This window comes from Sipha flava, unplaced genomic scaffold (assembly GCF_003268045.1).
Source record: "Sipha flava isolate LNK unplaced genomic scaffold, YSA_version1 39_pilon_pilon, whole genome shotgun sequence".
Lineage (NCBI taxonomy): Eukaryota > Metazoa > Arthropoda > Insecta > Hemiptera > Aphididae > Sipha > Sipha flava.
The window spans coordinates 1,722,908-1,750,596 of record NW_020273107.1 but is presented as its reverse complement, the minus strand read 5'-3'; the positions used below and the strand labels follow the sequence as shown (position 1 = coordinate 1,750,596).

General features: G+C 31.2%; 2 protein-coding genes across 2 annotated transcripts; both read right to left on the bottom strand.

Annotated features, from left to right (window-relative positions):
- Positions 1 to 6,087: 6,087 nt before the first annotated feature.
- On the bottom strand, positions 6,088 to 8,174 carry LOC112688586. Its single transcript, XM_025561857.1, has 4 exons — positions 7,919 to 8,174; positions 6,729 to 6,815; positions 6,546 to 6,662; positions 6,088 to 6,217 (listed from the first exon to the last, which is right to left on the bottom strand). Exons 1-3 carry the CDS (start codon positions 8,061 to 8,063, stop codon positions 6,568 to 6,570), a joined length of 327 nt encoding a protein of 108 aa, XP_025417642.1. The 5' UTR covers positions 8,064 to 8,174; the 3' UTR covers positions 6,088 to 6,217; positions 6,546 to 6,567.
- Positions 8,175 to 10,450: 2,276 nt separating this feature from the next.
- LOC112688560 (protein atonal homolog 7-like) lies at positions 10,451 to 11,769 on the bottom strand. The gene has a single exon (XM_025561814.1). The coding sequence runs from the start codon at positions 11,672 to 11,674 to the stop codon at positions 11,108 to 11,110; it is 567 nt and encodes a 188-aa protein (XP_025417599.1). The 5' UTR covers positions 11,675 to 11,769; the 3' UTR covers positions 10,451 to 11,107.
- Between the last annotated feature and the right edge of the window lie 15,920 nt (positions 11,770 to 27,689).

Below are 27,689 nucleotides of genomic sequence, written 5' to 3'. Positions count from 1 at the left end.
TTTTAGTTTGTTCGTTGTCGTTATTTCATGAGTAAAAATTTAATTATTTTTTGCTAAATCAAAAATGGAACAACCATTAGACATAAGTAAGTTACATTTGTTCGAAGTACTGTTTATTAATTAATATATCATAATAAAAATTCATAGGTATCACGAATCTAAAGAAATTGTTTTTTATTTAATTTTCATTGTGTAGACATTTTTTTTAGAGGCTCTTAGAGGTGTGAATTTTTTTTTAGTTTAAGCATATATATGTACACTTTGAATTATTTCATTTATAAGTTGCCCAAATTTGCCCTATATTAAAATAAATATTTTTTTTTAGATGAAAGTAGCATCATAAAAAATCGCTGTTTATTTGAAGTTTTAAAAAATAATGATTTTAATTTAACATCAAGTACTTATGAATCACGAAATGCAATGATTGCTTACATAACTCATTGGCTGGGAGAAAAATGGAATTTAGAAGGTAATGAGGAATTTGATAAATGTATTCAGAAAAAAGTTGAAGGATTTAGTAGTACGTTAAAGAAGAAATGGTTAGAGTCAAATCGGTGTTTGACTAATTTTTTTTAAAAAAAATGATAAGTGGTTGGATTTAGAATTTAAAATTTCATTATTGAAAAAATGTGAAGAATTGTACGAACCCTCCACAAGTTCTGGTACGCCACGTTAATCTTTTTTAGGGTCAAGTGATCGTTCTAAGCGCAGGCAAATAAAAAACCTTAGAGAAGTAACTTCATCAGATGAATTAATCTGTGCAGCAAAATCAACATTGTATGTTGAAGGAAAACGTGCTGCAGCCGATCTTGTTTCCCAGGCAACCGAGTATTCTCCCCAACAAGCTATAAAGATTAGAAAATTGTATAAAAATGAAGCGAAAAATAAATATAGTTCTTACACAGATGATGAGGCTGTAGCATTTATCATAGATACTCGCATGACTAAAAATGCGTATCACAAAACTAGATTAGGTGCTAAAAAACACGGAGCTGACATATACCCTTCGTATGATCGAGTTCGAGTAGCTAAAGATAGATGTTACCCTGAAAATATTATTATAAGCGAAATAAGTGCGTCAGTTCCACTTCAAAATTTGTTGGACCATATAATTAAACGGTTTTGGGAAACATTAGATTTTGATGATACAATTGATTATGCGGAAGAGTATTCCGAGCTAAAATGTACATGTAAGTGGGGATTCGATGGTAGTTCGGGTCATAGCGAATACCACCAAAATTTTCTTGATATTGAAACTGATGATACTACCGAGTGCAGACAAAATGCTATAACTGTCAGTAGCATTGTTTTATTCTGCATTGTGCCATTGCGTCTTACAGGAGTTACTACGGATTCGAACACTCAATTTATTTTATGGGAAAATCCGACACCCTCTTCTACCCGATACTGTAGACCTTTAAAATTTTTATATGCAAAAGAAACTAAAGAAGTTACAAAAACTGAAGTCGGAAAAGTAGAGAAAGAAATTATGGAATTAAAATCCGTCGAGTTGAATATTAACAATAGTGTTTTATGTGTTAACTACACAATGCTTATGACAATGGTTGATGGAAAGGTTATAAATACATTGCCAGAATCTTCGAGTCAACTTTGTTATATATGTAAATGTAACCCAACTAACATGAATGATTTGGATAACATAAAACGTTTTATAGTTAATGAAGATAATGTTAAGAATGGAATGTCAAGTTTACACGCGTGGATAAAATTTTTAGAATTAATATTGCACATTGCGTATAAATTAGAATCGGCTCCTACTACGAAACGAACAATTTCCGAACAAAAGAAAAAAATCGAGGAAAAGAAGAAGGAAATACAATTTCGTCTTTGGAATGAATTAGGTATTAAAGTTGATAAAGTTGTTCAGGGAAGAGGTACGTCTAATACAGGAAATGTCGCTAGACGGTTTTTTAGGAACACAGAAAAAGTTGCAGAAATCACTGGAATCAATTTAAATTTATTAAACCGATTCTCAACTATTTTAACAGTTATTTCTTGTGGTTATGAAATAAATTCTGACAAATTCGAAAACTATGCAATACAGACTGCAGAACTTTATGTCAAACATTATAACTGGTACAGAATGCCACCAAGTGTACACAAAATTTTAATTCATGGCTCATTAATTATAAAAAATGCTCTTGTACCGATTGGGCAGTTGTCGGAGGAGGCCCAAGAGGCAAGTAATAAAAACTATAATCGATTCAGGGAACATCATTCCCGAAAATCATCACGTATTCATACAAATAGAGATGTTTTTAATTTCTTATTAGTGTCATCTGATCCATTAATTACAAGTTTAAGAACACAACCTAACTAATCACATACTAAATTACGTCCAAAAGCCATTAATTTACTTAACATTGAAAGCTCAGAACTGAAAGAAATAGAAACTAGTGATAGTGAAATAAGTAGTAGTTATTCTGAATAATTATTAATGTTTTTTATATTTATTAATTTTTTTGTTATTAAATTAAGTACCAGATAAATTTAATTTTTAAATATCATACATAAATGTTTATTGTAAAAAATAAAACGATTTTGTTTGTAATATTATTATTCAACTTCGTTATTTCAATGTATACTCGCCTCAACTGTTATCTATATCAACATAATTTCTACAAACGTTTAAATAAATAATAAAATATAAGTATTTAACTTTAGTTATAAAATGAACTAATGTTATTGTTATTTGGTGATATTTTGTTTTGTTATTGATAGTTATAGTTGATAAAGTAATAAATTATGTTGTAATAGAATTTATTTTATGTGTAATATTTATTTACCTATCATTTATGTATTGATTTTTGACCTTATTAATTTTGGCCGGCTAGAACTCGTATTCCTCCCACTGTGCATCGTTTTACATCATCATTCAACATTTTATGAAATTTCATTTTATATCCCTTAATAATTTTAAGTTCCTTACTGTGTTGGCTGATCATATTCGACGGCAACGACATCGACATCTTTCAAATATATAGAACTTACGTAATATTAAGTAATAACATTAATTAATATAAAATGTTAATTAAATATATTAAAATGGTAATGTTAGCTGCATACCCATCACTACACATACTGCACGTGGTTGTCGAAGACTAGTTACGAATAGTATGTTTCTACGTTTGGAGTATAGTGTAAATGCAAACAAACACGGTGCAATATTAGTTATCAATTTATTTTATTCATAAAGATAAATATTGTTAGCAATAATATCGCGGACGCAATTGAGCTATTAAAAAGGTACGATATGATTAACGGAACGCATTCGGGTGCGTTTGCACCATTTTTTATTTTGTAAATAATCACATAATATTCACATTGGGTATTTTTAACATAATAGCGAATAGGACCAGAATAAATTATTCAAGACTGCACTATTATAGTTGATAGTATAGATATAAACTATAAAGATGATATCGTCTTGTCTATTTACTTGAATATTACATAGTTACCTACCATTTTATTACCATATTATTTTAATTCTTTCGTCAATGATTTTAAACTCAAATTAAAATTAAATGAAACAAAAATGTGTAACTACTTACTTTTATTTTTCCATTGCAACTTTTATAAACTGACTCGTTGGATTTTTTATCGTAAACAAAATATTTATAAACGCATGGCGCGGTATGACGGCCCATAATTTTAATTTGATACTTTCAAACTAATAAAGGTAGACTGCGTGTTCATACGTCGGGGACTGAATAGCAAATATAGCAAATTCACCACTAAGTACCGTTATTCGGTAATAACTAATAACGATAATACGATATGCCTTTGTACTGTGTTTGACGTGTAGATATGTAATAAAAATAAATACTTCAAAAACCCAGTGTCATTTTTGTAATTTTAAAAATAACTTACTGCTGTGTCCGCATAAATGATCCGTTATCGACATTATCGTGTAACATATACATAATATATATTAATATTCCTTAGACAATAATATTATATTCATTAGTCGACGGCTGAATATAACATTGCGTAAATACTGTATAATATAAATTATTATATGTAATTATTGTTTCTAAATAATATATCTTTAGTTTAAAGAGTAATTTCTTTCGATTTCAATAGGAATTTGAAAACAGCAAAAAACCCTTTAAAAAATCGGTATTTTTTTGGTATTGTTTATAGGTTTCGGTATTGGTTAGGGTATATTAAAAATATAAAATACAGGTAACGGTTATTTTCGGTTTTTTAATTTACACTAGATTTTAGGTTCCGTAACCGGTTCTTTTCGATCAGGTCTCAGTCCCTGCTTTTAACTACTTTTAATAAAATTTAATTTTTAAAATATTGACAAGATATGGGTCTACATCGGATCAATTCATTATTGTTGAGGAATATATCTGTATACAATACAAATAATTATATAAGATAAGTCATAAGCTAGACAAAACTGTGGGACTTAAGTTTTACAGATTTTAATTTTGAAAATAAATTGAAAATCTTTAACAATTTTACTAATATTTGATCAAAAAAATGTATTACGAAATATAACTTAGATATATACGAAACTACAAAAATTGTTATATCTCAAATTGTCAGTATTTTATTGATTGATTAAAATAAAGAAAATTCCTTTGGTCATTCCCTACCTAATACGGTGACTGAATTAAATATTTTAAAAATTTAAGTCTGTCAATCTCAAGTCTTAGCATGGCGTAAATTCCATCAAATATTTTTCTTGATACACATCTGCAGATGCTTAAGTATTACTTAAGTAAGTATTAAGTATTACTTCTCTAAGAGATAATCAAATTATAATTACATTAAATTCAGTTTGAATACGAAAAAATTATACTGTAAATAAAATAATAAAAATTTGAATCTAAAATAATAATATAAGAATAAAATGACAATCGAAAATTAAAACTTTAATTCGAAAAAAAAATAAACGTATTAACCGTTCAACTAAGTGTTAATTTTACAACTAAAAATTGTAATTAAATAATCGGCTTGAAGAAATTGGCGCCGTTTTCATACGTATTTTAAGTACTTCAATGATAATATTTCTGCTGTGTAGAGCTTAGATAAACAGTCGAATATATCATATATTTGTAATCGAACATCGTCGACCAACAGAAGAGATCATTTTGATCTTTATTTCAACTACGAAACAGTATGCTCTTAAATGCCTAGGTGCCATGCCGACCTCACTGAACGTGATTAGCAACGCGAACGATTGTGCGAGCGATATTGTCCAGCGATTTTTACGATTTTATTGCCGATTTTTTTACTCCCGCGTATTTAATATTTTATGATAAATATTTTTAATGCCTAAATAAAGCTATATCCCAATATTTATTCTATTAAAATAAAGTACACTTGGATAATTTATATTTTGTATTTATTTGTGTAATAAAATCATTGTACTTACCATTTATAATCATATTTTTGCTTAAATTAGACCAACATTGTTGAATAATAGTCCTATTTTTATGACCAGCATAGGGCAAGGATTCCAAATTAGTTCTTTTAAAAAAATGTTTTTCTGGATCAACAAAAATGGTGGAAATTTCAAGAGCGACTAATTGCAAGAAAACAAACTATTTGAATTTATTTACGTTAAAAGCGATTTATTGTAAAACGCAAACGCGAAACGCTCTCATTCAATGAGACCATTCCATAGTTCTATAGTTTTGATGAAATCGTAAAATCGTTAAACGTAAAATCACAAATCGCGTTCAGCGGGGCTGTACTTTAAGTATGATATTAATTTGGAAAATGTATTAATATTATCATTAATATTGCTACGATGGATATTTCGTCGAAAATCATCATAGCCATTTTGAATAAATATCTCATGCGAGTAAACCTTTGTTACGTTCGAATTTCTAAGAACAAACGTTATTACACAATTTATATTTATATGTCGCGTCAGTGGCGCAAATCATTTTTTAACGATGGGGGGCAAACTTGAACGATACCCACCCACCCACCCAAATACATTAACCATTATTTTTTAGAGTACCAAAAATCCAAGAAACATCAAGTTTCCTCGTTTACCAAAGTAAAATTATGATATTGCGTATAAATGAGTCAACAAATTATATTATTGACAATAAATAGCTCAACTTTTATCAAAAACTAATTAAACAAGTACCTCTCTTTAAATGATGAATATGAAATATGGGATCAGTCTTGTCATATGAATTATCGTTAATTTCAAGTTCAGACCAAACACCTAATGTCATAAAAAAAAAATAATAACAATGATAAGTATTAATACTATACAAGTGTAGTTTAAAATATATTATTATTACTGCCTTATCTTAAATAAAATAGATTCCAAAATATAAATACAACATAAACTTACATTATCCATTATATTTCTTTAATTAAGTATCAGATAATAAAATAATCAGAGAACTATTATTTATTTAAACATATGTTAATATATTATAAACTTTAGTTAGTTAAATAATTTATAAATAACTATAAATTATTCAAATGTATTTACTATTTACATCTAGGCTGTTTATATAATAATTTAAAAATTTTAAATCAATTACTTGGTGCTCCTTTATCTAAAGTCTATTCACTTGAAACAAATGAGTGAATTGGCAATAATAAGTTTAAGTCCGTATTAGCCCCGGATTTTTTTGGAGTAATTTTCAAACTATGTGCAGCTATAATGAGATATTCTTGTTAGATCAATTAAATTTAAAAATTGTATGAAAATGTAACAATTTTACTTGATAACGAAGGATCATGATCAATATGTAACATGGGATCAGTCTTGTCATATGCATTATCATTAATTTCAAGTTCAGACTCAACACCTAGTGTCATAAAAAAAAAATTAACAATTATAAGTATTATATACTAGACAAGTGTAGTTTAAAATATATTATTATTACTGCCTTATTCTTAAATAAAATAAATTCCAAATATAAATACAACATAAACTTACTTTATCTAATTTAATCTATTCTGTGCTATATCCATTATATTTCTTAAATTAAGTATTAAATTATAAAATAATCAGAGAACTACTATTTTTTAAACATGTGTTAATATATTATAAACTTTAGTTAGTTAAATAATTTATAAATAACTATAAATTATTCAAATGTATTTACTACTTACATCTCGGCTGTTTATGTATTAATTTAAAAATTTTAAATCAATTACTTGGTGCTCCTTTATCTAAAGTCTGTTAATTTGAAAAAAATGAGTGAATTGATATTAATAAGTTTAAGTCTGTATTAGCCGCAGATTTTGTTGCAGTCACATTTAAAGAAAATTTAACAATTTAGTTAAATAATGCAAGTGTATCGGTATACACAAGAAAATTGTACCTAGTAATTACATAATTATTTATTACTAGCTTATTCTAAAGTATAATACAATCCAAAATATAAGTAGGTACAACATAAACCATAACCATCAAACTTTTTAAATGTTTTTTTAATTATGTATCACATAACTAAATAATGCAGAGACACAGAGTTATTATTTTATGGTTATATTATAAACCATAGTTATTTAAGTAGATTTATAATTTATAAATAAAGATAAATTATTTCCTGTTTGTATACCTAATTATTTAAAAAATAAAATAAATTAGGTACTTGACGCTGCTTCATCTACATTCAGTTCACACAAAAAAATTGAGTGAATTGGTTTAAAAAATTCTTTCTTATTTATATAATTTTTAAAATAATCAAAATGTATAGAAATAGGGAAAATTCAATAAAATAATATGTTTACTAAAAAAAGTTAGTTAATTGTTAATACAAACAGGCAAATTAATAATACATATTTCACTTATATAATAAAATATATAATATAATGTATATCTATCATATATTAGGTATTAAGGTATATTAATTAATTTTCAATATTTAATAAACTTTTTTATTTTTAATAAATAGGTACTTACTTGCAATTCGTGTAAATTTTAAAAACTTGACAATACTATTGTTCGAACATAACTTTCGTTTTTTGCATGAACTAAGATGCCGCATCCAATTTGTTTTATTTAATAATCCACGCAGTTTACCACACGCACAAATTTCTGGATTCATTGTTTTTATTTTAAAATCAGAACTCAGAAGTAATTTTAGTTTTTAAAAATGAAAATACACGAAACATATTAAAACAAAAGATTAACATTGAACACATTACATATGTTTATCAGTAGCACTATTTACAAACCACTTTTCAAATAATAATAAGGCATAGAGTGCATATGCCACTATCGAAATGCTATTGTAAAATAGAATTAACAAATCTATTTATAAACGTTTTTTTCCAATTAATGCTATCCACCGACGCGACGGTCGACGGACAGCCGACGGGCGACGGTTATAATTGATAACATTTTATTTTTAAAAGATACTACTTTATTTCAACGGACAACTACTGTGTAGTTTAAATGTAGGTATGCATTATTGGCTATTGCTAGAAATATCAAATTAAATAACACCAGACTCAGACACTAACTTCATTAATCACGAGTATTAGTAATTAATCGTATATTAATAATATGAGTACCTATCAGTTATGAAATAGGTACCTATCATCAACACTCCCACCACCAAAACTTTTGAGGGGGGCAACTGCCCCCTCTGCTCCCAGGGATTTTCGCCGCTGTGTCGCGTAACGTCCTCTGTCCCGCGAATAACTCTGCCACCATCCAACGAAAACATCGATCTTTGTATCCGAGGTACACACACTACTTTTCGTTACCCATGGTCCGGACCGGCCGATGCAAAATGCATGGTTGTAAAATTAGTTAGGTTTATAATTAATTAAAATAAATTTTCAACAATTATAATATAATTAAATTTTAATCTGCTTTAAACTAAATATGTTTTACCAGACGATTATATTCAAACTACACTAATTCAGAAAATTTTATTTTTATATTTTTTAGGAGTATCTAAATAACTTTAACTGATTGTCGAATTCGGTTCATCTTTAAACACACTAAGATATTAATATTTTCCATTAATAATATTTTATCAAAGTAGTAAACACCAAAAATAATACTAACATTTTCCTTTTACTTTTTAGTATCATATCTATCAGTTACATAACTAGTATCGTTATGTATTCAAGATGAACGCAAAACAATGAAATAAAAATCCGCAAGGGACTGCATCCATCATGACAATACACACAAATTTATTTTAAAATATATTTTTTATTGTATAATATTACTGAAAATCGCTTGACACTTGGAAATTATTTCAATATTTTTAATGAGTACGAAGAGTTTGAATTCTCAACAAACCATTTTAGAGTCTAGTTATAACAGCAACACATATCAAAATGAAAGGTGTGCAAAAAAGCGTATTCAGGTTAATTATACTGTCAGGTTTCATAATACCATAAAAAAACATACCCTTTTAAAACAGATACGTAATGTTTAGTATTATAAATCAATAATGAATCGATAAAAAATTTGGTGAGGAGAGTGCAAACATATGTTTTTACCTGATGTAAATTGAAATGTATTCCCTCAGCTTGAATATATTTGGTGTTCTCTAATATCGATACTCATACCAAATTTTTGGAAATTGACTCATGGACAGTGAGGATATGTAATGCGTTCTTTATTTCATGCAGAGAAATCTACCTTCACAACATTCAAATGTCATTGATGTGGAGGTATGTTTCAATTATTCTACTTAGTTATATTTACTTTTAATTTTTATGTTATTGAACGTTATCATTTGATACAATATACCTGAAAATTACCATAGAGATAAAAATATCTTTATTATAAAACGATTGCAGGCAAATAAAAGTATATAGTTTTTGTGTCTTATTTAAATATCTATTTATTTTCTTCTTAAAATCCACTAAAAAGTTAAGACTTTAGCAAGGTTTCGGCCGAAAATCGAGTAAATTTCATACATACACAACTCATCATAATAATGGATTTTTCCAACTTACATAAAAAACAATATTTTTGATCAAAATTTCAGAATTTCGATACTTTTTATAATTAAGTTTTATAAGATAATTTTTTATAACCACGAGAGGTATATCAAATAATAAAAAATAAACAAATTTTTATTTGACTAAAATGAACAAAATGTTTATTAACACAAATTAAGTACATTTTCATAAAAAAAAATATGTAAATTAAGTTTACAGTCTCAAATACATGGTTTTTACAAAATACTAACAATAATTTATAAATAATAATAATAATAATAATACTAGAATAGGTGTAACATGTTATTCAATACACAGCAGTGTATGATTATTTAACTCTTATTTATGTAATAACATGTTAATGGAAAACAAACAAAAATAATGACGGAAAAAAAATGATAAGGGCATACATAAATGAATAAAAAGAGAGTTATGAGCGATTTAAAAAATCTATAAAACTACAATTTATATTCGTTTAATATAACAATTTAAACAAATTCAATTTTGGAAAAATAGTAAAAATATTATAGTTTGGTCCCCTGCTTATTATTCCGCAATATTTAGTTTCAATACAATTTTTGATTTTGTACAATTTCAGTTTTTTACGCAGATTTATGTGATCGACACAAATTGAAATGCACATCACATCATTGGCTCGGACTTTTGTAAATTCATTACGGTTGCATGCGGATCATTCCGATTTCGATCGTTTTTTAGTCGAATACACTACAGGCAGAGCTATTATTAGAGCTATTATTAGAGCAGAGTTATTATTAAAACGTGCGCAAACCGGGATCATCGAATGATTTCGTTTTAATCACAATCCCCGCGCGCGAACGTAATAAATGATCATATGTTAACGGTACCGAACGAAATGGTACAGCAATCGGTTCGCGGAGTTTTGATTCAATTGGGATGGTAGGACGGTAGGGGACAGTGTCGATAACTTAGAGTTTTAAATTCGAATAACGCCGTATAACGCGTTAAAAATGTTAATTTTGGTATTTCGGTACGAAATCGAACAGGAACAGGAGGCAGGGACTTTGAACGGGACGGGGTTTACTCTTTGATATCGCGTTTGAATCGAACGTTGGGTTTGGATTCCGACCGGCGACCGTTGCAGTCCGGTGGTGCACGTGTACAAGATGATGGTGCGCAAGACGAGATACGAACGATACGGGACTTACTGCAGCAGCTGGGAGTGCTGGGAGCACTGGGCCGCACGGCCATCGGTGGCCACCGGCGAATGGCCGAGCAGCTCGTGCAAGGCTTCGATGTACGTCTGGGCCATCTGAAGCGTCTCGAACTTGGACAGCTTGCGCTCATCGTCGGTGGCCGGCACCACTCCGCGCAACCGGTCGAACGCCTCGTTCAGGTTGTTCATGCGGCGTCTTTCACGAGCGTTCGCCGCCAACCTCCGACGCTTCCTGCCCGCTGCGTCGGCCACGCGACCGCCATACGCTCGCGGTCCACTGACCTCGGCCAGGCCCGAGTGCGCCGTTGCCCCGGCGGAACCGCAGTTGCTCGAACCGAGCGGTAAAGCGTCCCCGAATGCACTGCTACAATCGCTCGAGCCCAGCGGCAACGCGTCCCCAAACGCGCTGCTGCAATCGCTCGCGCCGCCGTCGATGTGGTCCGTCACGAACGGGTACCACGGGTGCTCGTCGTCGTAACACTGGGCCACGGCGAAACCGTCATCGTACGCGAACGCGTCGTAATCACCGTGGTGGTGCTGCTGCGCCAGGTTCATCTCGGCTGCCGGAACACAACGCTACTACGACCTGACCGACTGACTACTCCGTGACACGTGAAGAGCGCGTGTGAACCCCGTGACCGACTCGGACGGTATAGCCGGCAAACCGGTGCGAGGGTTCGTCTATCGTTCCCAGTAGTGAGGGTAGGTGGTCGCCCTGACGTAACGCATCTCACCGGTGGTGGGCGGTCCGCTGCCGGGCAGGGGGTCGACGGCACAACCGGATCACAGCGTACCTGTCGTTTTACCCAGTCGCAGGTGCGCTGGTCCCGCCCAACTCGGTTCGCACGTCTTCTTCTTCGTCACCGTACCGCGTGTCGCGCGCCGATATTTTTTTTTTTTCGTTTGGAAATATAGAGAAAAAAATTACATCCGATCGAAGTCGAAACGGTTCTTTCCTTTTGATCTTGTCACGCGCCCCGAACGCCGCACGCGTGGAATCCCGTCAGAATATTCGCTTTGTGCGTTCGCGTTTCAAATTACGGCGACCATCAGCCGCAGAACATCCCATTATAATATATGTCGTATAGTTGTTTCGAAATATTATTTCCAAACTCTCTTGTCCCCTTACGCAAAAACGTTCGCATCGTTAGCTTTTTATAATCAAAATATACGCGTCAAAAGCGATGTTTTGAAAATTCGTTTTCCGATTAGACCGAGATCAAATCTTAACGCATGGCCATGCGCGCGCGCGTACGTGTGTCTGTAAAAATCAAAGAGTATACCTTTTTATGCTCTACACATCTCGTACGGGTTGCTGATGTGTAACGACTTTGTGCACTGCTTACGGTTTGGTTGCGTACGCAGAGCATTAACATAATTTGTTCGTCATTTGGATATGCACCGGATATTAATTACTTTGCGGACTATAAAATTGCTATCGGTGCAATGGACAAAGTATGCAAATTCCGTCAGGCGTTAAAATTCAGCAATTAAACTCCCACACACGTGTTGCGCATCAGGAAGAGTTGTACTGTTTTTCGTTCTACCCACTTCGTCGGAACTTTTATAATCACTTTTTGCTGGTCAATCGGACGATTCGAAATTATTTTCGCGCAAGACACGTACATTTATTTCTTGCTTGCAAATTACGCAATTTGGGGCGACCAAAATTTGCGATCTTTCACCAACGAACGCGTGACAACTCGGTGCCAGTATAATTTCATCGAGTTTAAATACAATGTACGTAGTACAATAGCATTAAAATAACGACGGCTTTAATTATTTTTTTTATCTGCCTATAATAATCTTACTTGACATAAAGATAAACATTTATTTTCACGGTCGAAGCCGGGTAATTCAGCTAGTAAATTTTTAAGTGTTTTGATCGGTATAATTCATTGTTAAACCGTAGTCTTTTATTAAAAAGAAAAAAAAATCAACATTTTACCATCAATTTTACCATAATGTTTTCAATAATAATAATTATTAAAATATAATCCAAACATGGAAAACAAATATTTATTTATTCATTTTATCCATATGAGAATAATTTTGTAAATCGCTATGAAGCAAGAAACTTATTTAAAAATAAATTCGCTGCCTTGTAAACAAAGGTAAACAAAGTTAATCAAAGAAATTATAGAAAGTGGTTCCTGAGTTACATGGGTCTTGAGTTTAAAACATCGAAATTGGCCGGATATCAAAAACCCAATAAAAGATTTTTGTAACTGATCTGGTAAATATCTTTTGATTTGTTTGTTTAATTTTATAATGAAGATAATAACAATATATTTACTATCGTTATACTAATAAAAATTAAATAAAAATATAGTGCTTATTTTATTATCGGTGCATAAAAAAAATAAAAAAATAAAATGAAACATTAATAATGAAATTGTTAATAATTGTTAAAATTATAAGGGTTGGAAAATAAATTGTGCTTGTTTCAATCCCAAAAGCAGCCGGAGAAAAATAAAAAAAATTTACTAACATAATTATATGTATAATTAAATCAAATAAAAACGAAAATATTCACATTTTATTTGGCATAAATTATTTATATTTAAGTGTATATATGTTCTTTATTTTAATTAGAAATGTCTCTGTTTCCTACCCATGACAGTTTTAAAAGACAGTTCTTTACGGCATTTGTTATTTTTATTCATATTTAAAATTGTATAAACACTGCAGATACGAAGAAATTAATAACAAAGCTATTGTTTATACCGAAAAATACAGTTGACGATTGTTAATATTTACTTATTAAATGAATAGTCTATCTCTTAATTATTTCATCAACCACCGCTGCTAACTTATAAACCGTTCACGTTGCGAACGTTGTGATGTTTGAAAAATTGTCATTGCCTTGGGCCAACCCAGAAAAAACAAACACAAATCGTAACTACTTTTATTTTTTTAGTAACACAACTTTATGGTTAAACACATACATGTCAGTAGTATCCGTAAGTCATTTTCTCCGAACCATAATAATAACAATAAATGTATACTTAACCTACCAATAATGGTTCTTGTGCTGTTTACCTTACCCTAATTACAATTGTAAGCATAAATAGGAATGTAGCTTTATATTTTACTTCGTCGTTGAAAAGAATACCTTTAGTCGAATGCCTATTGTTTTAAACTTTAACTCATTTTTCAGTCAAACTGAACTACAGTGACTAATTACCACCCGAACTAAATGTATTACAAGTGTTGGTAAAATATTATCTTAACATGTGCAAACATATAAAAATAAAAAAATAAATGTTCAAGTTTAATTTATATCCACACTTTATATTAGTAATGGTTTAGCGATATCCATAAACTGAGATATATGTTAATCGAGAATGATTTCCTTTAAATGCTTAAATAAGGTACCGTTTCATTTTGCTCACTATCAAATCCAACATTACCATATAGTATATTATCATGAAAAACTTTTAAACTTTACGAGTTCCTAAAAAAAAAACCTACACATATTTTATTATTATGATTGCATATGATACGAGTATGTTATATTTTATATCAACATTTATCGACATTCCATGCGCCTAGACCGCATCAAATCCAATTAAATGTTCAGCGACTACATTACAAAAATTTTAATTGAAATTGGACGCAAAGAGAAAAGTTTGTTTTATATGAACCGTGTGGATGTTTTTACCGGTTTACGATTAAAAAAATTTACTAACTTTTCAAAACAAAACACTTTGATTGTATTTTTAAATTAAAATCTTCTTGTGCAAAATATTTATTTAGAATTATATAGGTACTTTTACTTCTATTATTTACTCATAACAATTTTAACGGAACAAAATAAAATACAAAACACTGTACCAACTATTAAATCTGAAATAAAAAATGAAAGATTTTTTTATTCAAAAACATAATATTCTGATTAGATAAAATTAATTACCAGTAAATATGAAAGAAAAATTGAATACAATTTGATAATTATAATAACATTTTTAAATAATTATAAATATAAGAATAATAAGATCATTATAATATATCATGAAGGTATTTTTTTTTTTTTTTTTTTAATGTAATTTAAACCACTTCTGATGTATTATTATAAATAATAAATTGTATTTTGTAATTACTCACATTTCACATTTTTCTCAACACATATTATTTAAAAGTTGTATAATTGATACTTTTCAACCCCGAAAAAGTTATGTTAGTAAAATCTATATATAAATCCCTATTTCTTTTGGTCACGCCATAACTTGAGAATGGCTTGACCGATTTGACTGAATATTTTTTTTTTTTTGTATTCTTAATTGTCTGGACAAGGTTTGTACAAAAGAACATTTGTAGAAAGTCTACCGAATAAGTCGAAAATTGTTTATGGTAAATGTTATATATGACGTGTTCCACGGTTTGTGTCCGATAGACTGCGAATCTACATAAAACAGATTTTTATGAAATTTGGTACAGTGATAGATTAGACCTCGGAGAAGAACATAGGGTACCTTTTGTCCCGAAGAAAAGGAGAGGGAAGCATCAATACACCTGATAAGATCCCTAACAGATGGTTGTTGTTTTGTAGCTGCTATAACAACCAAAAAAACGGAAAGGAAAACTTATTGTCACACACTTGTACAACGTTTAAAAACGTGTGAGTATAATTCGCTGGCTTTTAATTATATGACTCCTGTTTTATTTTAATGCCGCCAAATAATAATCATACCTAATACCTATACCCATTTCACCGGAACCTTTACAATAATTTATTGCTGATAAATCAGACGATTCGAAATTATTTTCAAAATTAGTATCAGTAATACTCTAAAAAAAAAAATGAATTCTTAGGGACTAATTGAATTAAAAAACATGAACGAATTTTATCAGTTGAACAAGAAATGTGGGTATGTTTATCGTCGATCCCTTCTAGAATTAAATTATTTATTTGAATTAATTATGCAAACGGGCGTAGCCCGTTTAGCCCAAAAATGACCCTGCCCTTTTCGCCCGGGTACCCATTTCGCCCAAATTGTGTTTCTTTATGATTCTCGTTTCGCTCAAAGTAGTTTAAACCAATTTAAAATTAAGTTGGCAATATTTCAGTAATATGTTATAAGCGAACGTCAAGAAGAAATGGTGCTAAAGTTTCTGATCCCTAAAAGACGACTGTTATAAAATCTTTAGTAATAAAATTACGGATAATTGAGGTAGAAAAGAAAAGATATATCGTTTATAAATAATAATATATAAAATCGATAGCAAATAACACATAAGAAATCCAGTCGTTATCGAATTGAGATCGAGCAAAACCTATAAAGCGTATACCGAAAACACACCGAAAAAATGAATTTATCAAAGCATCATCACCGTAACTTATCTTATCTAGTATAAAATGGGTATCTACTTATAACTTATAAAATAGACAAAGATTATCTTTGATCGTGGTCAGCACGTATACGCGACGTCGACGTGTAAACATAACATGCATTTTATTAAAATGGCTGTGTTTTAAAAACTAAAAGAGAAAAAGATATGGTAATGTTTAATAATTATAAATACAATTTGATTCAAATAATGTAAATACATGTGAGATTCGTTGGCTTGTGTAAAACGTCCGTGTTCTGCTATATTATATACTATTGGTTATTCCCAGACATTTTTGGAAAATAAAGAATATCGCCTTCTTGTGGTGTTTTTTGAATAACGCTAAATGATACTCAAAGATTAAAATATTATAATCATTGCCAACTTAATTTTAAAATGGTCTAAACTACTCTGGGCGAAACGGGAATTATATAAAAACAAAATTTGGGCGAAACGGGTCCCGTCCATGCAAACAACATCAAGCACACGTTTCACACTAAAATGTATAATTATATATTTTTTTTTGTAATTTTAAAGTTTTTGTATTAATTATATTTAAATATTTTGAAAAAAATCATTTTATGTTTTTTTTATAAAAATAGTTCAAGTTTTTGCGGCACACCTTTCAAATTTCATGGGACATCCTTTGGGAAACCCTGATCTATATAAATAAAGATAATACTGGATTTTCAGTGAACAGTGTCAATTATGTTATCATAATAGTATCCCTATTATGAATTAATTTTCAATATTTATATTTTTCAAGTGAAACGACTGAAAATTTGAAATCGGATGGAAAAATAAATATATTCAGACCGTATAGAAACGTTAATGAAATATTAATATCGCATTGATTTGTAAATACATATTTTACAAACAACATTTTCGTGCAAAATGTTATACACACAACTTTGGGAGTATGAGTTTAAAAACAAAAAAAACTTTATGAAAACATAATCTTGTTTCAAGTTGGTTTTCATCCTTTCTTTCTATAAGTGCGTTATACTCGTATTTTTATTGTTCTCTCGTCGTCGTGGTTATACGTACATTTAAAAACACGTTTGGTTTAGGTGGTGTTTTCATTATTATTATTATTTCTCGACGTATTTTGTTACACAACTGAAGTATTGTGTAGGCCAATATTTAACCATGCGTCCTGTCGATAGAAAACTGTTTCATGTTTAAGTGTTTTGTGTGCACTGTCTGATAATAATGATGACGATGATAACAATAATGGTAATAATAATAACAATAACGGCCCAACTGTAATACGCTAAACGTTTTAAGATAGTTCACGTTTGATGGTTTATTTTAGATAAGTTAACCAATATAATATTGTAAATTGAATTTTCGTTACACCACGTAAACAATAATTTTCACGTTCGCCTCGCCTAACCATGCAAGCTGCATAAATTTGCCTATCCTTTGAGTTTTCTTCAACAAGTGCTCACATGGGTATATTAAGTTTGTAATATCTGTCGTATGATATACCAAATAAAACGGTATCCCCGATTAATTGATCGAAACGGACCAAGTGGTTAAAGATAACGAGAGATGGAGTGCATTTTAAAATATTCTTAAAATATTTCTAAGTTTTTGTCACAATATTAAATGTAAAATATTCTTATGGCCGTGATAAATGTAAAATTATAAATATACGTCAAAGTTATGACTGCATCATATTATCAAAGTTATAAAAAGTGTTAAGCGATAAAAGTAAGGACCAAACAAACATTTCGTTAGTGTCGCTTGTACCGAACTTAAAAATTGAATTAAGTTAGTAAATTATTCGAGGAACCCTAACGCTATTGCAATCGAATTCTTAATTATGGGTTGTCCCGTTGTGTACTTATAAGTCGTTTAGTTTATTTTACTTATATATATCCGCCAATAAGATGTAATTAACTACTGTTGAAAGCATCCGCTTGAGTTATTATACTTGTCATAACCTCATAACTACCACGGCGGTTAACGTTTAAAATTAATTTATTCTTCATTTTTTATCTCGTAAAAGATTAAGAACATATAGATTCTATAAATTATAATAATGATGGGTTGTAAAAAAAACGAACTCAGTGATGAGTTCAGAAACACAATGCTTTAATTACATTTTTTTGGAAATGAAATTAGTATATATTTTTATTTCTTAAAAGTATACTATATACAAATTTAAACTATATCTATGAACCATGATCGATCTTACTTGACCATTTTTAAGTAAAATAATTTGCAAATTGAAACTGAAATGCTCATAGTATTTTTTTTAATTAATTTTTTTAATATAGTATTAAATGTAATAATTGGTATTGTTAGATACCGGTTGTCACCAATATACTATGCTGAGTACAAAAAGTGTCGGATAAATTATCAATATTAATACGCACAGCCCATTTGTAATAACGTAAATGCTTAAGTTGATTTTATCGACAAATGCAATTGAGAAACGTATTATGATTCGGCTGTGGAAGCAAGCATGATTAAAACATTTGACTAGCGTACGAAATATTTGTATTATACGTTTTACCGTAAACGTAATATTTTATACTGAAACGAACTTTATGATTAATCGAAAACTATTAAAAATGTTTTAATTTCCACGATAATTGTGTTATAATCGTATAATCGTCCCTCTTTTTATTTTTATTTTTATTTTTCCCGAAAACTAATAAATGTGAATAACGGCGAATCGTCCGAAAACAAAAAAAAAAAGACAAACCGCTAATGGATTTTCGTCTTATTTGACGTTTTACCGTGTTTTTTTATTTATTTTCATTACGGTCCCTCCCCCGGCGGTCAACCGGTATACCATTCCAGTGGATGGTGTAGGGTGTATTTTCGGGCACACGCGTTTGTTGTTGTTCGCATATCGCAATCGCAGTGGTCGTTGCAGTCGTCGTCGTCGTCTGTTGGAGAATTTACGACTTTGTCGGGCCCATAAACCACCGGGCAAACGGACGGTCACCTTCGCGCGCGCGCGCACACACCTCGCCCGCGACGCGGCACACGGCATCGTAATGTTGTTGCCGTGTACTGTTTTATAATAACGGATAAAGAATGCGTTGCAAGAGGGTGGAAACCGAGAGACCCGGGGGAAAAAAAAAAAAAAAAACTAAGCGATAGATCCTTTAATTATTATCATTAGACCGTGCGCGCGCGAGCCGATATTATTGCGTACAGTGGTGCCTATATGATTTATAAACATTTAAACGCTCTCTCTCTCTCTCTCTATATATATATATATATATATATATATATATACGTAAACGTTATTATTATTCGTATGTAATCGGTGGCACACGATCGCCACGGCATCGGCGCGCGCGGTCCATTACGCGTCATCGCGATGATAAATGCGTGTTTCTCTCTGACGGACCGTCGCCGCCCCGACCGCCCGGCACCGACGGTTGCACACCGTGTACCGCCCGAGATAATAGTACAGTAATAATGATTACAACAACGACGATGATAATAATAACAGTATTAGCAATAATGATACTACGACCGCGGTCGATCGTCTGGCCGAAAATTGGCTCGTGTTTACGACCCACCGCCCCGCCGCGACCGTCCGGTAATCGATCGACGAGGGGGCGCTTGGACGGACGCGGCGTGCGCGTGGGGGTTCCCGTCACAAAAAAAAAAAAAAAACCACATTCGAATAATATTTTCGAGAAACGCGCGCGGGAACGCAATTATACGGGTGTGTCGCGGGGGATGAATCCGGTCGGGGACTCGCGAAGTCGGACACGAAATTTACTGCCCCGAGGACGCGGTCGCGACACGTCCGTCCGCTCTCCGCGTCCCGCCGACGATCCTCTCCGTGTTTCAATCGACGTGTTTACGTGCCGGTCGCCAAACGATATAATAGCTTCGTGACAAACGAACAACGGTGCGCGCGTACCCGAAAACGATTCGATCGCGATCGCGAATGTCCACCGCCGCCGCTTGTGCCGACACCCCATCGCGACGGACGTGAAACGCTCCGGGCCGGAAATCGCGTCTGCGTGTGCATAACAACCCGTCGAGGTGCGATCGTCGTCGCGTTCACAACACGTCCGAATGCGATACCGACGGTCTGGGGATCGTATCGCGTCGGGTGAACGATAAAATATTACACCCGTTCCAACAGCTCTATCGCGCGTTAGAGGGTACGGTCGTAAAGGGTTAATGTATAAGCGTGCGTTCTTTTCCCCACCCCTCTTTCTCCGGTGCGTTTCCAGCGATTCCTTTGCGCGTTTCTCCCTACGGTTCCGTGATCCGCGTACATCGAAAACCGACCGTACCCACTGACACAGCGCTTAAGGCAGAGCATATTTTAACATACAAATTACGTGGCACTAGTCACCCCCCGATAATTGAATGCTACCCAGTGGTGGGTGATCATGCCACTAACCAACACATTCTCATAACCACCGTAGTGACAGGAGTTTTCACGGTTTACGGCAAGGTTACAACGTTATTTAAATTTAAGTCGACTGCGGGGTTTGAAATGCTCTAAGAATACTCAAGCGATAAATAGTGTCCTATTTTGTCGTCCTCGATCACCGATCGGAAGACTTTCAAGTACTATCAGAAAAAAATCATCCATGCCGCAAACGTGGGAACGACGAACATAACTTCAGTACCACCTACCGTTGTTTACGTCATTCATTTTATACCGCTTCGATACATTAGTATGAAATTCTTACGCGATACTGTATGGCGTATAGATATGTATACTTATCCAACGTGTATTACAACCATGGTATTTTACTTTTCAAATATGTATTAGCTTTAAAAACGTCAAAACTAGTTTACGTCGACCGAATGAAGTGTGTGTCCGCGCGACGAGTCTGCGTGATATACATAGTATTATCATGAACTCGGTGAAGTCGTCATCGTTTCTTTGATCTCTTTGATCTCGAATCGTGTACCGTTCGTATAAGCGTACACGTTAAAATTCTATTCGAACATTATATTATGTATACAATGGCGAAGTATTTCTCGATGGAGATACTCGTATTGATGCGCAACGGTATTGTTCATTAGAACATTGAAAATGCCACATAGAAACGGATACGCGATGAAAATCGTATTATTACACTATACACCACCTTTGGGTAATAATTATTAACGACGAGAAATGTAAAGTAACTGGCAAAGGTGCGCATAATATACATACTCATTAGCGTCGAACCTATAACCCAAAAGGAGTGACCACCACTCTTTTTTTCGGTTGGTGCCAAAAAAAACGTCAATCGCTACCCCCATTGAAAGCTATTCTGGAAATTGACTTTAACAACTGTTTCGAGGATTGAAAAAAAAAAACGTTGGCACAATTGTATTGAGGCACGTAGGAGATTATTTTGGGGGGGGCGGAATAGATTTGGAAGAATAAATAAAGAATTTTAAAATTATGAACAGTCTTAATATTTTTTGCCCACAGTAGTATAAGAACGTTGATGTTTTATCATACAAGATAATTAAATCGATGATTCGGATGAATAACGGATGTAATGTTATGGTAGCTTTTAATAATATACTCAATATATCAATATATTCGAATTTGTTAATAAAACTGTTAGTTATTTCCTAACTTTGATTTCAATTACTATTCGAGTTTAAACTTGAAATAAAAACTTGACGGAAGCAAAATCAAGTGCACAATAATTAAAGACATTTTTGGATGTTAAATAGTATGCTATGAAAGTTCGAATAAAAACGGTATTCAAGGCTTTTCTGAAAATTATTTAAACTACCTACTACATTTTATGTATTTGACAAGCTGGCAAAGTAGATAAAGTTGAATGGTTAAGTTAGACCAAACTTAGAATTGTGTTCACTATAAGTTAGTTTATTATGTTTAAAACATAAGTTTGTGATGTATGAAAAATTCATTGTGAAATATTTCATTTGAAATTCACTGCAATTTAAAATATTTCACAAAAACGTGAAACATTCAAATTTTTTTTATTCAAATATTAATGATTGTTATTAATCAATTATTAATTATATAATCTAAAAGTTATAGTTCTAGGTATAACCATTGATTACCTTAATATTATAAAATTGTGAAGATAAATTATGACAATTATACGTAAAAATAAAACCTATTAAAATAAAACAGTTTATTATAATACTGAAATATTTCACAATTTTAAATTTCATGACTTTTCAAACACTAAGTGTCGAAAAATTGATATAGATAGAACGCAAGAAAAAAATAAGGCATGAAAAAATATTGATTTTTCAACAGTTAGACCTAACCCATATAACTATTAAAATGACTATAAAAGTAGAATATTTGTATATTTACATTTCTATTGGTGTATTTTTTTTTTATGTAAATCTAAAGGTTAGACGTTATTTATGGTATATTTTCCATAATTTTTGTCGTTGCAGTATGTGTCATTAAACGCTATAAAACTGGTCGAATGATTTTGTAGACTTTGTAAATTCTGTAAACCAACTACAATGATATGTTAGAACTGCCATATTTACATTATGATTTATTAATACGTACTAGCAAATGATTAACGGGTAGATACTTAACCAGTCATCTAAATCAAAATTATTAAATTATAACGACCTGAGTATTGGTTAGTGGTTATTAATTTTATATCTTTCGCTAATAAAGCTAATGATGATAGATTTATTATTGAGCGATCAGTCGATGCCTTACATTTAATTTATTGGAAATCGTCACATTATTATCATGTATTTCCATCAAGTCATTATTATTCAGTAAGTTTCGTCCAAAGAGCACATATCGTTATGACACCGTAAAATTGCATCTTAATTATATTTCACGTGTTAACTTATACGTCTGTATTTGATACTTTTTTTTTGAATTCTTATTTTTTTTTTTTACTAATTTCACTCGTTTGAAACGGTGAAAGTAAATAATAGGTACATTTGAATTAAGCGAAACTTAGAAATACCGCACATTCTCGGTTGCTGAAACATATTGAATACATACTTAAAGATACCTCTAACACCGTCTTTCGGCACATGCCACAGAATTGAGCAATCTCGTCGATTGATTTTATTTTTAACCAAACTTGGTTAATACGTTACCACACTATTAGCCCGTAGTTCAGAACGTTCAACTATTTCTTTGTTTGTCTGAATGTGTTTATTGATCACTTATCACTTATTAACAAAATAAGTGATACTCGAATCAGTAACTGGATAATATTATAATAAATACTTTTATAAAATAAAAGTATAAATAAATAAATTAAATATTTTTATTTAATTTCTATAATTTAATAGATCAGAGGTGTATTTTCCAATTTTTTAAGGGGTACCTATTTAAAATTTTTTTAAAAAATAAGTTGTTTTATAATATCATGAAAACTACATATAAGAAATGAATTAATAATTATATTACCATACAAATTGTTTTATATGAACATTACAACCACATGATATAAATTAATTTTCTCTTTTTCTTCGTAACAAGATTTTTGAATATTTTTATTTTTTCTGGAGGGGGTTGAGACCTGAGAGCCCTCTCCCCCGGAAATATGTCATTGATTTAAGTGTTAAAAATGAATTTAATCATTATTTGCTTTTTTATAGTTTTTGTTTTTGAGGCTCGTTCATTAATATAAGTATTTCGAAAACGGTTCAATTAGTAGATTTAATTACATGTACATACGTAATTACAAGTTAATATACTGAAAACCAAAATCACTGATATTTCATTTATCTTAAATTTTCTCTGTTTATTTTTGAAAATAATTTATAAAAACATCACCCAATAGGTATCCTTCCAAAAAAAAAAATCAAAAAAATATGTATATACATCACTGTATTATATAATGTATTATTTAAATACGAAATAAACGCCTATACAGGTCTCATTGATAGTGAAATAGTACTTTAACTGATCGTTCAATACATTCAATACGTAATGTCTAAACGACCATCATAAATGTATAAATATTATTACGGAGAAAGTTTTCTTTCTTTTCTACGAAACACATGCCGTTCTTAAAGCTTATTACTGGTATCATAAATTAAATAAAACTTCTCGTTGAACAATAAAATTATAGCAATAAAAGAGTTCATAACATAGGAGTATTATTCATATCATATAATTTAATGTTATTTAATTCGTCTCACGTGATTTATTTATCTGAAAAAGTATGACCTACAATAGTTAATAGTTTTCTCAGTTTTTGTTATTTGATTTATACGTTGTACATTGCATATGCGAGAGAGCAGTCTCCGTGTGATTCGTGAATGTGACTATAACATTTGAATCCAGGTAAAGGGATATTATATAGGGCGGCCCTACAGGTTTTCACGATGGAAAATATATCCGTAAATATTGATTATTTTTATTTTCGCTTAATTTTATAGTTGGGAGCATAGATCGGCATAGAAAAATTACTTTTTTTTTAGTTAATTTTTTAAACTTGATGAATAGCTATTTTATGAATAAAATTGTTATGAAAATTTCAAAGTGTAGCAATGGAAAATCAAACAATCAGGAGTGGTATCTATCTCGACAAACGAACGCTAATTCATCTATTGTTATACATTTATTACAATAACCTAACTACATATGGTTTCCTTATTTCCAAAATTTATATAAGTTAAGCCTATAGATATGAACTCGATTATTGGATTTTCTATATGAATGTACCTAATAAAATGTTTTTAACCATTTGTTTCATGAAGTGGTTATTTTGTAGTTTCATAAAATTACATTAAAATAAAACAACTTTGAAAATAAGTTAATATTTACGGAAAACATTGGGAAAACAAGTTAAGCCATAACTTAATTGTAGTATATATATATTTGGGAATTATAAATAAGATTATACTGTGGACTTGGTGCAGAAAACTCTTATGTTTTCTACAATATTGTTAGAACAAACAAATTTATGTGCGATACAAATTATATTCGAATAATATAATACGGATTTGGGTAAGAAGTTTTGAACTGTTAATAAAACCGTACAAATATTTACACTCAAGTGTGAAGTCATAATGTACAATTATATAAAACTGAATTTATATTAAATTATATTTCAATCGTTTGGACGTTCCAGCCGTGTTTGAAACCAACACACTTGAAAAAAGACGTCATAATTTTATATTTTTAATCAACTATTTTTTTTAGATTATATTTAAATGCTTAATATTAAAAAAATTATTCAAAACTTATGAGTCTACACAATATTAAAATATATTTGTCAATGTATGTTATAATACTTTGTTGCATAGAATACCTAATTGATTATTGTATTTTAATTAAAATATACAAATAAAGTTGTGATCAATAACATGATAAACATAATATATATTACTAGCCGACCCGTCACAGCTTCGCCCGTGATTGGTTGTTTATTTTGCCTTCGGACTTCGAATCAAGTCGTGAAATTTAAGCTTAAATCATTACTTTTAGTATCATTAATGGCTATATAGGTGTGTTGCGTGCCAACCGTGCGACGGGTGTACATAGTCATAATATATTATATTATGTACATATTTTCCTTAATTTATCTTTTTTATGTATACATATTTTTAATTAAACTAGCATATTAAAATATATCAGTTAACATGACATCATTGTATTTTTAAAAACTTAAAGTGAAAAAAATCGAAGCGTAAAAAATGTATTGAAACGACGTGAAATCACATAAGGCGATAACGATTACATTTAAAAGTAATCAATTTTAAACAAACAATGTTTAAAAAACATACTTCAATGTGTTCGGCGTTAAAAGAACAAACAAATAATAATAATAATAATAATATTAATATTATTATTTTCAGTTGAATCGCTAAAGAAACGTACGTGATTATAATTTATGTACAGATAATCTCAGTGATTCTTTGTAAGCCGATTGTATATTATACATGATTTAAGTGTTCTTTATCGTCACTATAATATTAGTGTCGTCAGGATGCCTCCTAGAAAAATGTTTTGAAAATGGCGAAAGTATCGAATCACACGCAAATCGTCGATTGAGGTTATAACGGATTTTAGCCAGCATGCACTTAGCATATTGCATTGTCATAGATGAAGAACACCAGATATGTAAAATCAATAGGTTTAATTGTAGTTAGTTTTACATTCAATCAGCAGTTTCACTTCCGTTGAGATGCGCTACTGTTCAGTTGTGTACACGTGAACACATAGTACACGGGTCCGACGTAATAATTATGTAAGTAAGTATGATCGGAATCACAATACAAATAATAATTAAAAAATAATAGTCATTAAAAAATTTAAAAAAATATTAATATTATATACAATGAAAATCTCGTATGAAGATCCTTTAAAACAAGTTCCAATGTCAGTTCGCGTAAACTCATTACACGTGTAAATCAAAGACATGTGACTGCACACTTCAGTGCGAAATCTTGTATGTGTATGAAATTTTCAGAATCGAATATGTTTATAAATGGTTAAGAAGATCTACATTCTTTTTTTGCAAAACCATAGCGTACCCGAATATCGTTCTTTGGAAACAACGGAAACAATTTTTTTTTTTCACTAACGACTAACGATTTGGATAAATAGCTGGTACCTTCGGGTGGGTATTCACTGGACAATACAGCTAAATGCACGAACTGTATTGTTGACTCGTTATGATATCCCTTCATACAACGGTTTACTGCCACTACACACGTCATTATAACAGATTGTCCATCTTGGCCGACGAACAAATACATTATAATTCGATCCGGTTGACCATTTGTTCAAATATTTGTCGTCTAATTTCGCACACCTCAGAGTTTAAACAAATAACCGCCACGGTACACGGGTTTCGACGATTTCAATTCAAACCTTTTAAGCGACGACGATGCTCTCGCAGTCCATGGTCGCGTTAAAACGCACGTCAGAACAACGGTACGTCGACGTACGTAGGCAAACAAAATCGAATTAAATTTATTTTTCGGGAAACCGTCAAACAAATACGGCGTGCGTAGAGGGTTCGTTCTAACAGGTAAGGTATTGTTAAACCGACCCAAATATTTTATTACAAAACAGGGAACAACTAAAACATCCCTTGACACCGACGGTATAATAAATTAATCTGTAGGACCCAACGATGGTAATAATTTCTAAACGATTTAATAATAATAACTTGAAGGTGCAAAATTTGCTTTGTCTCTTATGTACAGGACGTGGGGTTTTATTTTATTTTATTTTTTTTTATCCCCGACCATTATTTTCGACGATTAACTACTGAACAAAAATAACTTCAGTCAAACAATAGATACGTTGTGCGACGCCGTC

What these genes read in the sequence shown, in the direction of transcription:
- LOC112688586 (XM_025561857.1), bottom strand. Translation starts at nt 8,063, where the DNA reads ATGAATCCAGAAATTTGTGCGTGTGGTAAACTGCGTGGATTATTAAAT. An exon ending in AAAATTTACACGAATTGCAA is followed by an intron (nt 6,816 to 7,918) that starts GTAAGTACCTAT and finishes TTATGACACTAG; the next exon opens with GTGTTGAGTCTGAACTTGAA. An exon ending in TCATGATCCTTCGTTATCAA is followed by an intron (nt 6,663 to 6,728) that starts GTAAAATTGTTA and finishes ATCTCATTATAG; the next exon opens with CTGCACATAGTTTGAAAATT.
- LOC112688560 (XM_025561814.1), bottom strand. Translation starts at nt 11,674, where the DNA reads ATGAACCTGGCGCAGCAGCACCACCACGGTGATTACGACGCGTTCGCG.